Source organism: Lineus longissimus, chromosome 3, assembly GCF_910592395.1.
Source record: "Lineus longissimus chromosome 3, tnLinLong1.2, whole genome shotgun sequence".
NCBI lineage: Eukaryota > Metazoa > Nemertea > Pilidiophora > Heteronemertea > Lineidae > Lineus > Lineus longissimus.
In genome coordinates, this window is record NC_088310.1 from 18,935,012 (window position 1) to 18,951,430 (window position 16,419).

The 16,419-nt window shown below is 39.9% G+C and overlaps 1 protein-coding gene across 4 annotated transcripts in view; it reads right to left on the bottom strand.

Moving 5' to 3' along the window:
* LOC135484108 (protein trachealess-like) overlaps nucleotides 1-16,419 on the bottom strand; it is a 68,922-nt gene that overhangs the window by 3,347 nt on the left and 49,156 nt on the right. For all 4 annotated transcript variants that reach the window (XM_064765233.1, XM_064765232.1, XM_064765235.1 and 1 more), the window contains 7 exons: nucleotides 10,902-10,991; nucleotides 6,041-6,215; nucleotides 5,586-5,692; nucleotides 4,562-4,755; nucleotides 1,620-1,726; nucleotides 1,040-1,187; nucleotides 336-451 (listed from right to left, as the gene is read on the bottom strand). In XM_064765233.1, coding sequence (XP_064621303.1) covers nucleotides 336-451; nucleotides 1,040-1,187; nucleotides 1,620-1,726; nucleotides 4,562-4,755; nucleotides 5,586-5,692; nucleotides 6,041-6,215; nucleotides 10,902-10,991 — 937 coding nt within the window. The remainder of the gene's footprint in view (nucleotides 1-335; nucleotides 452-1,039; nucleotides 1,188-1,619; nucleotides 1,727-4,561; nucleotides 4,756-5,585; nucleotides 5,693-6,040; nucleotides 6,216-10,901; nucleotides 10,992-16,419) is intronic.

The window sequence follows — 16,419 nt, forward strand, 5'->3', positions numbered from 1 at the left end:
CAATTAGTCACTTGTGAGGAGACCCGGCACTTCTAGCAGGGCAACCTGTAAAGCTGCTATATAAATATTGCTTTGTGTATTGTACATTCCAGGTAGCTTCATGCTAGGGAACCTTTTCTAAAGTGCCCGCAAACATTAGTTATTAACTCTTCGATGTATATCCAGCGATGACAACGTCACATTTGGGATTGCAAAGCAGCCACCATTGTTTAAATCATAATCCATGGTCATGCCGTAACTACTATCAACATCTCTCCAATGTCGTCACTGCCATTTTGCAGGTCGCTGCAACAAAGATTGCATGTTTGCGTAGACCTTCATTTGTTTTCACTTACCATGGTCTGAACCCGTCTCGCTCTCCGAGTTGTCTGAATTGTCGTCTCCCTGGTTTCGGTTCTTCATGTGGCTTAGTTGCCTACTGTCCATCACACAGTTGCGGTGTTCTATACCACTGGGAGATAAATGGAAACGTATGATGAGTCCTTAACGGGAGACAACAGGCATGAGCAAGGTGGGCCTGAGGTTACAGTTCCCAATGTGACCAAGAGGTCTCTCCACCATTTCAAAGCAAATTAGAACTATTCAAACGTGTATGGGATATTTTAACATTCACTCTTCTTAAAGGGAACTGAAACCGCCAAGCCAGTTCGTATGACCTCGTTTTCATTTCCCGCGTATCGGGTGATCAGAACGAGGCATGAATGAAACATGGCGCCTAGCTGTCAATCATTGAGTGACGTCACTACTATGGAATTTACTACGAAAACTCATGAATGAAAGATCGCATGACTCACGTGATTCTCACATGATTCTCAATAATAACAAATTGAACTGCGCATGCTCGGGCACTGGGGGCGGAGCTACAAATCTGAACTCGAATAGGAAGTTGGAAGTTTGTCTTTCTCGGGCAGTGAAAGTCGAAAAGTTGAATAAATCGCTCGGCGGTTCCAGTTCCCTTTAACCAAAGCTCGATCCCTTACTGCAAACACTTCTCCTGAAGACTCCTGAAGTCTCCTGAGCCACAAGGTACTCGGCTTACCTGAGGACGTAACAGACACAGATGACATTCTCTTCATCGGAGTTCTTGTTGTTGTAGATGATCGTGGCACACATCTGCATCCAGACATAGCCAGAACGCTGGTTAAGTATCCGGAAATAGTCAGTCAGCACTTGCCCTTTGGTTAACACTGGAAAAGAAAACATCGGACACATTTTGAGTCAACTTTCGTCAAAATATTGTTTTTCATAAAAGGGGTGATAGTAGGCCCTTGCAATGATGTGTGCTTATTTCTTCAGTTGATATCAAGCATGGTAATGTACATGTTCATATTTGATGCTAGAGTATCATAGCCCCCCCCCCCCCCTCCCCCCACCAGCACAGGTCTCGGATAAAGAAAACATCGGACACATTTTGAGTCAACTTTCATCAAAATATTGTTTTTCATAAAAGGGGTGCTAGTAGGCCCTTGCAATGATTTGTGCTATTTCTTCAGTTGATATCAAGCATGGTAATGGACATGTTCATATTTGATGCCAGAGCATCATAGGGTCCCCCCCTCCCACCTGCACAGGTCTCGGGTAATTAAGCAACTACATGTAATTAAAGGTGTTCAACTTACAGTCAACATGTGCTCGCCTGAGTTTCTGCAAGTCTTCTGCATGGGTGTATTCATAGAGGTTCTTGGTCATCAGGTCGTCAGCAGTTAGATCCATCAAGTCAGAAATCCTAAAAAAGACAAGGAGACAAATGGAAACAAGCCATTGAAGTTCACTCTGTTGCCCAGAGTATACCCTTGCTATAATTCACAACCCTTTTTGAAAGCTTACCGACATGGAGACCGCTGGTTCTTTACTCCATTCCGGTAGGATATGATTATATTGTGCATCTCTTGATATACATGCTTCCCGAAATTGGTGGCTTGCATTGGAACTAACTTTTTCCCCCGTGTCCGTCATCAAAGGCATTCAAGTGTGTTGGTCAACCATGACTATCTCCTTTGTCCCTCCACCATAAGGCCTAGTTTCCCCTTATGACATCACTATTTCGAACACTCAGCGCCCCATTTGTGGAAAGGTGTATAGGTTGGTCCTTTCGGAGAGGGATCATATTCCGCCAGATCATAAAGACTACGGACTGAGTGAAGCTGGAGGCACAGAACGTGGATGGACATCCCAAGCTGGGAATTACACGCCATATGAGGAGCCTTTGGGAAGTTGATGACTTAAATACAATCGCCAGGCTTACAGTTACAGCCAAGTCATTCAAATATCACAATCAGGATGGTCAGAGGTTCAATACACATTTAACAGATGGCAGCACATGTCATCACACTTTGAGGACCACGCCTGGTAGAATCTGGAACAAAATTCCCCAATTTTGTGTCCGGTTACGCACGCACATAAATGAGGCATGCACATGCGTAAATGGAGACAAAATCAGGACATTTTGTGCAAGTGTCTGCCTATTTTTCTGCTGATTCAAAGTCCTAAAAAGTGTATTGAAGAGGGTTCAGAAGAGTACTGAGGAGAGACAATTCAGAAGAGTAATTGAAGAGAGATAATTCAGATAAAATGGTCCAGGGACCATAAGCTCAGCTCAGGCAACGTAATGTAATGTACTGAACCAAGATTTGGGGTGAAAACATCAAAGTCTAGTTGATTGAGAGGGAATATCGTTTTCGTGATATTTTGAAGAATTACTGCCAAACCAGCATTGATATAAAAATTTCACTTTAACATCTATCAGATTATGTATCTATCATCAATATCCCGCATTTTCAGTGTTATATCACGCACAGTTTGCGGATGCAGACCACTTTAAAAATACCTTGTACCCAGGTCTTACAGGCTTTTCAGTCCTATACATTCATGCACATGGATGGTCATATGGGCCCTGGATCCAAGGCCCCTTTTTGAGATTGATGGCAGAATTTTGCAAAAATTTACCAAATGTTGGAAAAACCTTGAAGCGATTGGAATTTTCAGCTGATTTTTGCATGCAGCATCTGTACGACATCAACAACTACATTGGCAGTGTTTTATTGGCTCTGACGTGTCAGGATATCAATTATAACAATATATCATTTTGGGTCATTTTTGGATAGATTTTCAGGGCAAACACGAGCAACGCTAAGATGCTGAACATTTTGGAAAGTAATGATAGATACATAATCTGATTGATGCTAAAGCGAAATATCGATATGAATGCTAATTAACCAATTATTCTTCCAAACATCACGAAATTACAACTTGGACATGTTCTAAAAATATCAACATTGTTTGAAAATTTTGTTGATGACATGGAAGACAATGTCAGTCTGAGTACTGAACCAAGATTTGGGGTGAAAACATCAAAGTCTAGTTGATTGAGAGGAATATCGTTTTCGTGATATTTTGAAGAATTACTGCCAAACCAGCATTGACATAAAAATTTCGCTTTCACATCTATCAGATTATGTATCTTTCATCAATATCCCGCATTTTCAGTGTTATATCACGCACAGTTTGCGGATGCAGACCACTTTAAAAATACCTTGTACCCAGGTCTTACAGGCTTTTCAGTCCTATACATTCATGCACATGGATGGTCATATGGGCCCTGGATCCAAGGCCCCTTTTTGAGATTGATGGCAGAATTTTGCAAAAATTTACCAAATTTTGGAAAAACCATGAAGCAGTTGGAATTTAGAGCTGATTTTTGCATGCAGCATCTGTACGACATCAACAACTACATTGGCAGTGTTTTATTGGTTCTGACATGTAGATATCAATTATAACAATATATCATTTTCGGTCATTTTTGGATGGATTTTCAGGGCAAACAGGAGCGACGCTAAGATGCTGAGCATTTTGGTATGTAATGATAGATACATAATATGATTGATGCTAAAGCGAAATATCGATATCAATGTTAATTAACCATTTATTATTCCAAATATCACGAAATTACAACTTGGACATGTTCTCAAAATATCAAAATTTTTTGAAGATTTTCTTGATGACATGGAAGACAATGTCAGTCTGAGTACTGAACCAAGATTTTGGGTGAAAACATCAAAGTCTAGTTGATTGAGAGGGAATATCGTTTTCGTGATATTTTGAAGAATTACTGCCAAACCAGCATTGATATAAAAATTTCGCTTTAACATCTATCAGAATATGTATCTATCATCAATATCCCGCATTTTCAGCGTTGTATCACGCACAGTTTGCGGATGCAGACCACTTTGAAAATACCTTGTACCCAGTTCTTACAGGCTTTTCAGTCCTATACATTCATGCACATGGATGGTCATATGGGCCCTGGATCCAAGGCCCCTTTTTGAGATTGATGGCAAAATTTTACAAAAATTTACCAAATGTTGGAAAAACCATGAAGCGGTTGGAATTTTGAGCTGATTTTTGCATGCAGCATCTGTACGACATCAACAACTACATCGGCAGTGTTGTATTGGTTCTGACATCTCTATATATCAATTATAACAATATATCATTTTTGGTCATTTTTGGATGGATTTTCAGGGCAAACACGAGCCATGCTAAGATGTTGAAAAGGTATTACCTTGGCTCACAGAAGACGATCTTGAAATCGGGGCTCAGCCTCATGACAAACATATCATTGTCTATCTTCAGCTCGTTGACTGTGGGGGGTGGGAGAGCCAGGGCGATGGCTACCATGCCCAGAAGGGGCGGAGGATGCTTCCTCGTCAGGGAGAAGGAGAACTGTGGGCGAAACTGGCCTAAAATGTGCACGACCTGAAAGAGATAATTGCAAGTTAAGGCACTGCTTCTTTTTGATTTTGAGACTAGGTGATAGTTCATATATATACATTCATTTCAGGAATTCTATTTGGAGCCAATGGGCGATATGAATAAAGACTAGCAAATGCTTTTACTTCAATTCTGTACAGAAAGGCCTAGTGTAAATGTACATAAAGTTTTAGATAAAAGCATTTGCTAGTCTTTATTCATATCACCCAATGTCCGATGTTAGCCTTCTTCTATTTCAAGAGTTGAACAAATATCTACACGAATTTTTTAAGCATTCAACAGCAGAAATATTGACGAGATCTGTCCTGGCAAACGGCAGAAAAATTCAATCTAACTTTGGTAGAAATGTACAGAAATTGAACAGGACCACCTGGTATGAACTTTTTGCAATGCTTATAGTACAGTGGAACCTCCCTTAGCAGACACCTCTCTATTAAAGACACTATTTTTTGGTCCCATATTGGTTGTTTTCATTCATTCTGACCTCTCTAATCAGGACACCCCTCTATTAAAGACAACACTTGTCAGTCCCGAGGGTGTCCTTTATAGAGAGGTTCTACTGTACTTTTAGAAAGCTATTATCAGTAATGATAGATGGGGTCAAAACATGACATTCTCTCTGTACATTGCTAAATATGTACCCACATAGCCGAGAGGCGAAACTCGAAAAGAGGCCTATATAAGGTTTTTTAAATCATTTCCTGTTAGAGACAAGTATTCACCACATTTTTTAATGGGTGTGTCTAAAAGGAGCATGCAGTGTCAGCAGATTTTATCAATAAAAGTCATTGTCCTTGTCCCCCGCCAAAACTTACCCTGTACCCTGCAGTTTTTACATGAACTCCTCGCTTGGTCAATGTCGATTTCATTCTGATATGAAAGGATCGCTCGACACCTTTTAATGGGTTGGGATTCATTAAACCTGAAGTGGAGATACAAATGATGGATAAGGCCAACGACATTATATTCATGTTAATTAAAGAGGATTCTGAATAAATTCCACTGACACATTGTTACCCCGGTACATTCAGAGCTCGATGTACGTGAGTGAATGCATGGTGTTGGGAGCCTGAGCTGAAGCCTTCCACGAGCTTATGAATTGATATTATATGAGATAATCAGTTGTCTCACCAAACACAATGACGGTGGAACTAAAGTGTACAAAACTGGGGTGCCTCCCAAAAGATAGCTCCATCTGAGCCATGTTGGTGACACAACCAATACAGACAGTGAGGCATCAATTTCTAATCTAAAACAACTTGTTTCCCACCTCTTTCGGCTAGGGGTGATGGCGACTGTGCCCTCTGTGACGAAGCCGAGCCTTCATCTGAGCCTGGGGAGGGCATGGGTGCAGCCGGCGGCATACACAGTCCGAGCTGGTCCGATAACTCATTATGATCTTGTACATGTACATAGTCAAAGATACTGCTGCCTTCCATTTCAACCTGTAATGACAGAGGACACGATATCAACATAGCTAGATGATGAGACGGATTTGTGTGGAGAACATGTATCTGAAAGTATCCAATGTAAGGTGTCAAAGATGCAGTGACAGGCCAAGGGTACAGTGAAGTGAAGTGGCAAACTAAAGCCCGAGGGTTTAAGAATTTTGTGTGATTGTCCATTTGTATCAACTGAAATGAAGACCGCAACGAATGCAGAGGTCGCAAATTGAATGTAGGGTCAGCATGTAACCCCTTCTTTGTAATCATCATCGCCATTTTGTGATCCTTTCCCTGACCTGTAAGTGTCCCCTCGTTGATTGAATCATCAAAGGGTGTCATCACCGTTTATTGGCGCAAACATTAGAGATCAACACAACCCGCCCAGTGGCCATGCTGTCACTCGGTAATTGACGCTAATTAGCAGCATTATGACTAAATTGACCTTGTTCCTTGTGCTAAGTGATCGGGGACGCTCGGAGGAGACAAGTCAAGATTACTGCATCCTCCGTACGATGTCCTGATTGTTCCCCCTGGGGTAGGGGTTGTATGACAGAGGTCAACGGTGTCAAATCAGTGACAATAATTCCCTTAAATACGTTCCGGATATCTTCGGGGTTCAAACAGCTGGTCTGTCACGAGGGGTAAATCGCAGGGGAGGTGTTTTCGGTGGCAAGAAAAAACAAGCCATTAAGTTGGTGCAAACTGGATTAAGTATCCGTTGGAGGGCAAACATTTATTGAGGCTATACCGAAGGGTGTGTAATTAACTGCTGCGTCTGTCAATCTGGAGGTATATTTTTTTATTGTTTGGTCGTCAGATTTATTCATACTGTTAGGAGTTTTATTCTGCGGGGATGGCGCATAATAATTCTTATAATTACTCTTCTTCTTCTCTATTGATCACATGTGCAAATTTGTGGTCGTTATTCTTTTGACCTAGTTTTGGTTGCTGGCCGGATAGCACTTTTTTGGCGCAAGCTTTCAATGTACCAGGGCAATCTATATGCTGTGACACCTAAAAGAACAAATTCTGCGAGTTGTTATGCGTACACTGTAGATGCTTACAGCTAATATTAGTGTTGTTTAAAGAAGATCAGACCAGGTCACATAGTGCTTGATAATTTTTATTCAAAATCAGTCTTTGATCGATGAACACTTAAGGTATATTGTGCTACAGATATCACACATTCAAATTACTCCCAACTGCCTGGAAAATTTCTTGAAAACATCACAACTGAATTAATTGATAAAATAGAGTACATTCCATCAGCCTAATGTAAATATGAAGCCATATCCTATAGGAAGTCACTCCATTAGTAGCTGAATTAGAATACAAAATCAGATTAGAAAAGTGCTAGGTGACCAAGGGTCATTTGGACTGTTTTCGTCTCATTTTAACAGCGCTCCAAGCAAAGGCATAACAACTAAAGCAAATATTCCCCTCCATCTGAAGGTAACTCGAGGTGTTTTTGATGTCGGTAATTAGATTTGAAAGTCCTGCTTCGCTTATTAAGATACTTTAAGAGGCGATTTATAAAGAAAGATGTTTGAGAGGTTTAATGGTTTCAGGCTGTCAGTGTGTTTAGGCTGGGTCCCCAGTGTGTTGAAACCACTTAGAACATGTTTTAATGGCTAATTAGATGGAGATTGAAATAATTGGTCCACATTCCAACTTTCTCTTCAGGAAGATCATCTGAGTGGGGAGGTTAAGCTGAAGGACACATATGTAAACACTGTCTTGGTCATATTGCACTGGGTATGGAATATTGTAAACTTCATCAGCGCCGTGAAATTCAGGGGTCTACAGGAGTAAAAATCAATGCCTGCCAACCAACCAGCTACATACCCAAAATTGTGAAATATCTGCTAAATGTTCACGAAAACATCAATTGATGATTTTTTGCGAACGAAATTCCACAACTCAGCTCTGCTTTACTTTATCCTTGGGTGGTGATCCTGGATTGAGGAATTGGCACAAAATAACTCCAAACAACTGCATGAATCGATTGAGTGTCGAGGGAAGTGATTTAACACTTGAAGTTTTTGAGACGAATCTCAGCCCTTTGAAAGATTGTTTGATCCATCTACAGAAACAACTCAATTCTATTTCGAATGTCGTCAAGCTGAAATATCTGCCGTTGCATCAATCCTAAAGTCTCTTTCTTTGAGAAGGAGGGATACCGACGCACGAGCTGATAGATCCACATGATGTTGACGTCTTTGAGAAGAGGCCGGTTTCCCTTAGAATTATGCACTTAAACGCTTCAGTCCCAGAGGAGACATTTTCATTATTTCATTAGAATAAAACCATGGTAAGAAATGTCACAGATTAATTCTCAAGGTCAAGAACTAATGATTTCTTCACTCGTCAGTCTGTCTGCAACAAAATTTACATTTTTAGATCATCCTTAACAATCTTCTCCGAGTAATTAAAGGGGTACAATGTTCATATTCACTGGTGGAAAACAGAAATGCAGGAAAGCAGAAATGCAATCCTCCCAGTCGAATTCTGACGATTGCAAATTGGCGACTGCATTATCAATTAGTCTCTGTGATCGAATAAAGTCACGATTTCACGTCAGGTGTTTCCAGGGCCGTGCCCGGAATTTCTAATCAGTTGTCATGATTTTAGCACGGCCAAGAATTACCATTGGTTTATGATGTCACCTATGTGAAAGCGCAGATGAACACTGTTGATGAAGTAGTTGCGAGAAGGAGATAACACCTACTGTAAATCACCAAATTTTCATGGGCGTTTTACCAGCTGCGAATGTCACAAACAACCGGTATTTGCGAGGGACAAGTCTTTGCAGAAGTAGCGCTAAGCATCGATATTATTGATCTCGATGACAAATTTTGTCAACGTACTTTCCAAAGGATATACAAAGACCACGCAGCCACTGTAACTGATTGTTATTCACCTGACCCTGTTCATTCCCGATTCCATAACTGACATGTCATCTCAACCAGAAACAAGGTTAGATTTTCACAAATCAACCCGGTGACCTCTGCATGAATAATTGCCTCAAATTAAATTCATATTTCCATCCTCATGCAATACTGATGCAATCACGATGATGTTTATTTGTCGGCCCTTTCAATTCATCCATATCAAAATGAATAATTCAAAATTATTTAAAGGAAGGTGATTAGTTTATGAGTTGCCTCTTAGGTGGCAGGACTGAAGAAAGCTGGTTCGGCCACCTAGGAATAAAATTATGAACTGAAATAACTGCTCCAAGCATTGGATAGTCTTGCGATTAAAGTCAGTGTATCCGATTATTGTGCACCTTTTTTTGTGGGAACTTTATAATTATGTGATGTTACCATCTAATTCATCATGGCAAGAGCATTTTTACTCTGCTCCCGAAATGTTGTCACAAATGACATCGTTTTGCCTTTGGCCCACGGCCAATTATGTTGATGATGCAGGGCAAGGGTAAGAAGAGATACAATCCATGAAGCAAAAAGCTCTCATTTGACAATGCAGGGGTTTGACCCAAGGTAATAAGCAGAAGATATGACAATGCCAACAACTTTGTCAGCTAACTCTATTTCGAAGCAACTGTTAAAAAACATTTTAACACAAAAAAAACCCTGCTGAAATCACCTGACTGATGACATACCTAGATCAAGTTATTTCAATTCATTAGGTAATTACGCAATCTTTTTAGAACAGAGCTAACACCCAATTCATTAGACGACAATTCAGCTCAATTACCAATTTAGCACTGTCGTGCCAGGGTGTCACTGGAAGATGTTGTGCATTCACCGAATGCTTGGCCTCAAATTCATGTGCATATTTGTCAGATATCAGGTGTTGATGTACAAGGGATTCTGGCATATCTGTTTCACATAACGGTTGAAGATTCTGTCCAAACCAAGGTTGCTTTTGCTACCAGTATATTTCGTGCCTTATTGCTCTGCACCAATATGCAGGCAACTGCAATCTTGAAGTGAAACTCATGATATTTTTGGACTGATTTTTCCATCTGATGAAATTTATCCGCTACAAAATTGTCGGAAATCGTCCCTCAGGACGGGAGCACGCTGATTAGTCATCTTGGTTGGAGGAACACGGAGGACGGCAAAGACTAATGAAACTTTCGGTCGGATCTATCAAAGAACCCTGATGGGACTTATTAGGAATTTATGAGCACATTAGAAGGTGCACAGCTCTCGATGTTCCCTGGTCCATTTAATGCGATAGAGTCATCTAACTGTTTTAGCGGAATCGAGAAGAAGTTTGAAAATTTAATGGGGCCCTGTGAGCGGGGAAGTGGAATCACCGTTGCTAGTCAAGCAGAACTTGTCATGGTTTGTTAGTCTTGGTAAAGTCTAGACAACTGCCGACCAATTGCAAAGTCTCTTGGTCCATATCAAACTAGCTGGCTACAAATGCATATATTTAAGATCTAAGGCTTTTTTACTGCCCAGACTGTAAATGCGAATATTGTGTAAAGAGCCAATGGTGAACTGAAATAGCTCGCATGACCATTGACCATCTCGAGAACATACTCTAATGCACAGAAATTACAAGGCGCTGATATCAAGTTTTGAATTTCTAAAGTTATTTAAAGATCTATTCAAACACTCCTATGAATTTTCTTATAAAATTTTAAGCGCATACTCTTCAACAAATTTTGACCCATATATTCAAAGATGGAAGTGTAAGATAAGGCCTCACCTGTGACAATCCGAGGTATATTGAGACTGTTTCTGATATGTAGAGGAACCTCCCATCGTTGGCAAGGGCAAAGGCAAATCCATCGAGAGACTGGAAAAGAGAAAGAACAAACGGAAATCATTCATTGGAACTGACGATTGAATGAAAACCTGCGTCAAAATAACCAGACAGTAAAAGTTTGAGTTGCTGCAAAGATGTCCAGGGAATGCCACAAGAACTTGCCATCTGTTTGATAATATTCATGACTTCTGATTGCTTCTTCCGATTGCTTTTTCCGAAACTCGCTGTATATATTTATGATCTTTTCTTGCTGAAAAGTCAAAGCGACCCCAGCTACTTATTAAGACATCGATAATGACTTCATTTAAACATTGTGACCGCATTAGTTATGCCTTCTTAATTCCAAATCTCCCCAACTTTAGCTGTCGATATGTCGACATCGGGACACATTAATTGACAATAAAATGACAATTATCAAAGAGATACATATGCTGACGCAGGACATAAAAGGATGATGTATTCATTTGGGCAGGTATCGACACCTCGTAAAAATAAACGAGACGTCATCCGTCTATTCTGTTTGCTTATTGGCTTGTTCGGGTGCAAACAGCGGAGAAGATCGCACACACGGGAGAGCCATTTTTGTGAGATAAGCAGGGTCACCGCAGAATACGTAATGACACGTTGTCTAGTGACCTTCTCTTCAATCTTGGTATTTTGACGGATGGAGCGAGGATACGCGACTTCAATTGATCCCGGCGGTGGAATCTCGGCACTTCTTTGGTTGTAACATCGCCCAATATGTCAGAGTGAATTTATTGAGATAAAATCACTGTGGCAGGTAGTCCGTCAGCTGCTTTAAACGAGTTTGGCAAATAAATTTAAACTTCCACAATCCCTTATGATTATCTTGTAGGCAGGGGCAGTAGCAAAAGCATTAGGAATATTCGGAAAATGATACTTAGAACTGGATTGGGTCTAAAGCTGGGAAATCTTTGCAAGTCAATGTCATCATATTTGTAATTTTGACAGAATTGCTCAAAAACCTCAATGAGCAACTGCACTGGAACTATGAACGAATAATGAGACTTCATTTGAAGCTGCCCACAAAGAGTTAAATCTGTTAACCAGCGCTCGATTAATCCTTATCTTCATCTGTGGAGTAAATAGACTCAAGAACCTTTCATTTTTATCATCTCTTCATCTGAGTAAAATCAATGAAAATCAACCTTGTGTTCCTGATTTGAATTCACAATGGCTGAATGCGTTGACTGGTTTCCAGACATTTGCGAAGTGTCTCGAGCCAGCACTAATGTAGTTTACATAGTTCCTGTGTAGAGGGCGCCAACGGCCTTGTTGAAATTTACATCGTGTGCATATTTTACACAATTAGAAGTTTTCAAATTCAGATAAATTTTCAAATCTTTAAACGAACAGAGAAAGCCTTTGAATAAGTTGAGGTTTTGACTGAAAAACGTTTATCTTTTGTGAAGCATGACTGAAGTTCCATTACAGTTTCTTCGCAATGCTTGGCCTAAACCAGTGAATCTTTTACGATATATACAACTGCATCCATAACAAAGACAATACTCAATCCTGGGTTCCGTTTATAGCCTCGAATTGACAGTATGAGTGAATGACAGACTGATAACTTAAAACATCTGACAAATTGCTCATTGGGTCGAAAAACTTTACATTGCTTCACCAGTTTACCTAATGAATGATGTTTTCATCACCAAATGATCACCATCGTTTAATCACCTAGTCCATTGATAATACAATTCATCAAAGATTAATGACAAAACTGGCGCCAGGCTAATTTGTTACTTTCAACTTGTGCATGTATGAATTAAACAGTCCTGGTGACACAGACATGAAAAAAGCTAGGAGCACGGTAAAAGAATACTAGTGGTAAAACTGGAACTTTCCGGGGGTGGAGGGGGGGGGGCAATATTAGCATTATGATATTTCTGGTCTTCCTGTCATTCTATATTTCACGTTTTGACTTCTTAAGTGGCAGAGGACAAAAAATTTTATACCCTCATCTCAATTAAATCTGCCAATACTGAATTGTGTCACTTAGACGCTGCAACATAACTGAGCCACGTAATACTGCCTGACAGTCACTGTCATGAATAACTCTCCAAGTATCTGAGACAAAACTGACAACTAATCTCAGCCAAGCATTTGACTGGACATCTATAACTGAGCTGGGCCCATTTGACCAGCATATAAAAAAACCCTAATCACAATAATTGCCAACGTAATGACCAGTGGCTATTAGCAGCACTGGTCTTTTACTCGAACAATCTCGGTACTGCACAATTTTTTCTGCTGATATAAGCGAAACAGACTGAAAAGTCGAAAGAATTTAATCCAATCAGAGCTTGAGCTGAGACAAAAGTGCCATCAATCAAAGTTGGGCAAATTAGTGCAGTGGTTTTGGCCAGCGACTCTAATCTCATCACACTACGAAGACTCCTCTCGAATACTAAATTATTTTTTTTGTGGGGGTGATTGCGACCACAGACATCATTTCCTATGATTATTGTCATCATTACTGACGGTCAGATAGATTACTTTACTTAAGATGCAAAGGAACTTCTCAAATTTGTTCTAACCATGACCGAGAGGGTATTTCCAACAACTGTGCAGCAGTCATTTAGGTCAGGGCATCAATAAAATGATGAAAGGTAACTTTGTTCAAATCAGGAAGTTTGGACAGGACAGGATAATGTCAAAGTTGTACAGGGCTGTCAGAATGGCCATAGAAAAGATCGATGTTCAAAATTAAGATTGGCGCATGTCACCTCTGATGTTGGGTTGATTCCTGATCAGATCACATCTTCATGTGAGGGACATGAGCTGATCGATATCCTCAATGGTCTCTGGTTTCCTTCTACTTTACAAATCACCCGATATTGTTCAAAGAGCTATACATTATTAAGCTCTTAACTCAATATTTTTTTGGATGATGTTTGGACGGTATTATGAATTGTGTGACAAACAAGATCACCCCACCTTAACAAGCACCTCATCTAACACGACAACTTACTGAATCAATTGGTCTTTAAATTTATTATAACCAGCAACCTTTTCAAAGAATTTCACTCCAATTTAATCAAAGTGTCACTTCAGTTATGGCAGTGCACATTTGCGGAACAAAGGTTCTGATCCTGAAATCATCTGTGTCAGAGAAAATTAGCCAAGGCTAACTGATAGTTCCTTGCATCACCCTCAGGGAGGGACAAAGCGGGAAGTACAACCCAAGCGCAATAGAGCAGGCAAGTCTGTCCACCGTTGTAGTGTATTCTACAATGATTTCAGCTACCTTTGTGTGGAGTGGAGTTTATCTGGGCATCTTATGTGTTGAAAATTAGCATCTTCGGACCAGAAAGTTATCTTTTATTGATAGTGTTTTCTCCTCAAACAAAGGTTCCCCAAGCTAAAAGTGGGAAATTGTGGTTTTTAAACCATTTAGAATCATAGTTTAGTTTCAATGTTAAAACAGTTTTACTCTGTTACTAGCACTCTATAACTCTGTTACACTTTAGCCCTGTTGCCTGCTTAATCTGTCACATTTTACCTCTTTTTTCCTATAACCTGTATAACTGGGGTATCCGTTAAAGTGTTAAACGCTTTAACAGGTGGTAGAATCTAAATTTAATGCACTAACAGCCCTGAAGGACTAACACCCCTCTGCCAAAATCAGCTACAACTTCATCCATCTACATTGAATTCGGAAGTCGAGAAATTCGAATCGTCGAAACCAAAATTTCAAAAGATGCTTTTCACAAAGTACAGTGCCACAAAACCAGGGTTTACAGTATCTATACCAAGTCACCACTGCACATAAGTAGAGAAATGTTTAGGTACACTTTGTTCCTAAATGCAACATATCTCTTGGGCCATTTATATTTATCTTCTACAGGATGATACGCTATTCTAGACGCCTTAATGACTTTTTTTGCAAAGTGCTCCCTTTCATCTGAAGACTTTGTCGCCGTCTGGAAAAATAGCATCAGTTGGAAGATGCTCTCCCACTACAACCAGCCGAGGTGCATTTTGCAAATTAGCCGCTTGCTAATAAAACGTGTTACAATAGAGAATGTGAGCTTTATTGAGATTTGTCTGGCATTGGCTGTTACACCATCATCTCGCGTGGTGAATTCAACCTGCAGGAACTGTTTGGAATGATGCAAATTTTGTGCTTTTGATGAACATATAACACGACCTAAGGACAAGCTTTCCACATTTCCCTACATATAAAGGTGTTGGTACACTTTAAAAACACAAATGAGCCATTTAAATTGCTGCGATGATACTCGCTTGTTTGTGGTGGTTATCGCAGGTCTTGTGAAGCGACACAGGAATGGCTTTACCGGTAGATGAGAGAACCTTTTGACGCACACAGCAACGATTATAATTGCCAGTAGCTGTAGTTCATATTGCTCATTTGTTCGAAGCTTTTGTAATTCATTTTACCGTTAACTTAAATCAGTATACAATGTTTCCAACAACTTGACTGACAATATTTAGACACAATTGTTCTGACTGAAAAGCCACTGAGCATACTTGTGGTCCAACAAGAGGCCAGGACGAAATCTAAAGGTCTTTCAACGCTATTGGTAACAGAGTCTACTGAGCAGTGGCTCAGATCGCTAGTTGGCTGCTCTACACTTAATGTAATTATTCAATTATCCACAATTTGCCTTATGTCATGTCTTGTGTCGATTTCATGGTGTGCCGGGATGATCCTCTGAGGGTTTCCACAACACATTCACTGTTGTACATTGCATCTGAATTTTCCATCCATCCTTTCAATTTTATCATCCAGTGTACAGATTAACCCATTTATCACAGCATCGCACACATTTTGAGGGATTCTAAACGCATCTTTACTGGAAAATAAAAATGTTACCACTAGATGTTAAGAAGAGAGAGTCTTCATTTGCTGTTTTCTCACCTTCCCCAGCAAGTCTAAAATCCCAACTTAACAGGCAAGACTTTGTTGCAATCTCAAAAGCTTTCTGTATCAATATACCTTTTCTATGAGACTTGCAATTCCCCTTTCCAATCACAAGCGTCAAATTGCAGGTCACAGAAACAAAAATTGTTTCTTTATGGAGCGCTTTACGATAGTAGCTTATTGTGCAATAATTCCTATTTGCACAGAGTAATGGGTGGAGAAGTTATTGATGATCTTTAGCCTGACAACCTAATTTACTAAAATACTCTATTTGATCTAAATCTCTACAGTGACCCTAAATAGAGTTTAGGTTGTCCCCATATTTATCTACATGGTGTTGTGCACCTCCAGCAATGCACTGAAGTTATCGTTCGTTGATAATACTTTCACATCTTTTGTCGATATCAACAAGATTAATGTGACAGACCATCATCTAAATTTAGCAGGTTTAAGTATAAGTGGCCATCTTGGATTAATTCCTTAATTATGGTGGGTATCTTTACAGATCAATGTGTGAGCATATCACTATATTATTGTAGCAATCCATGA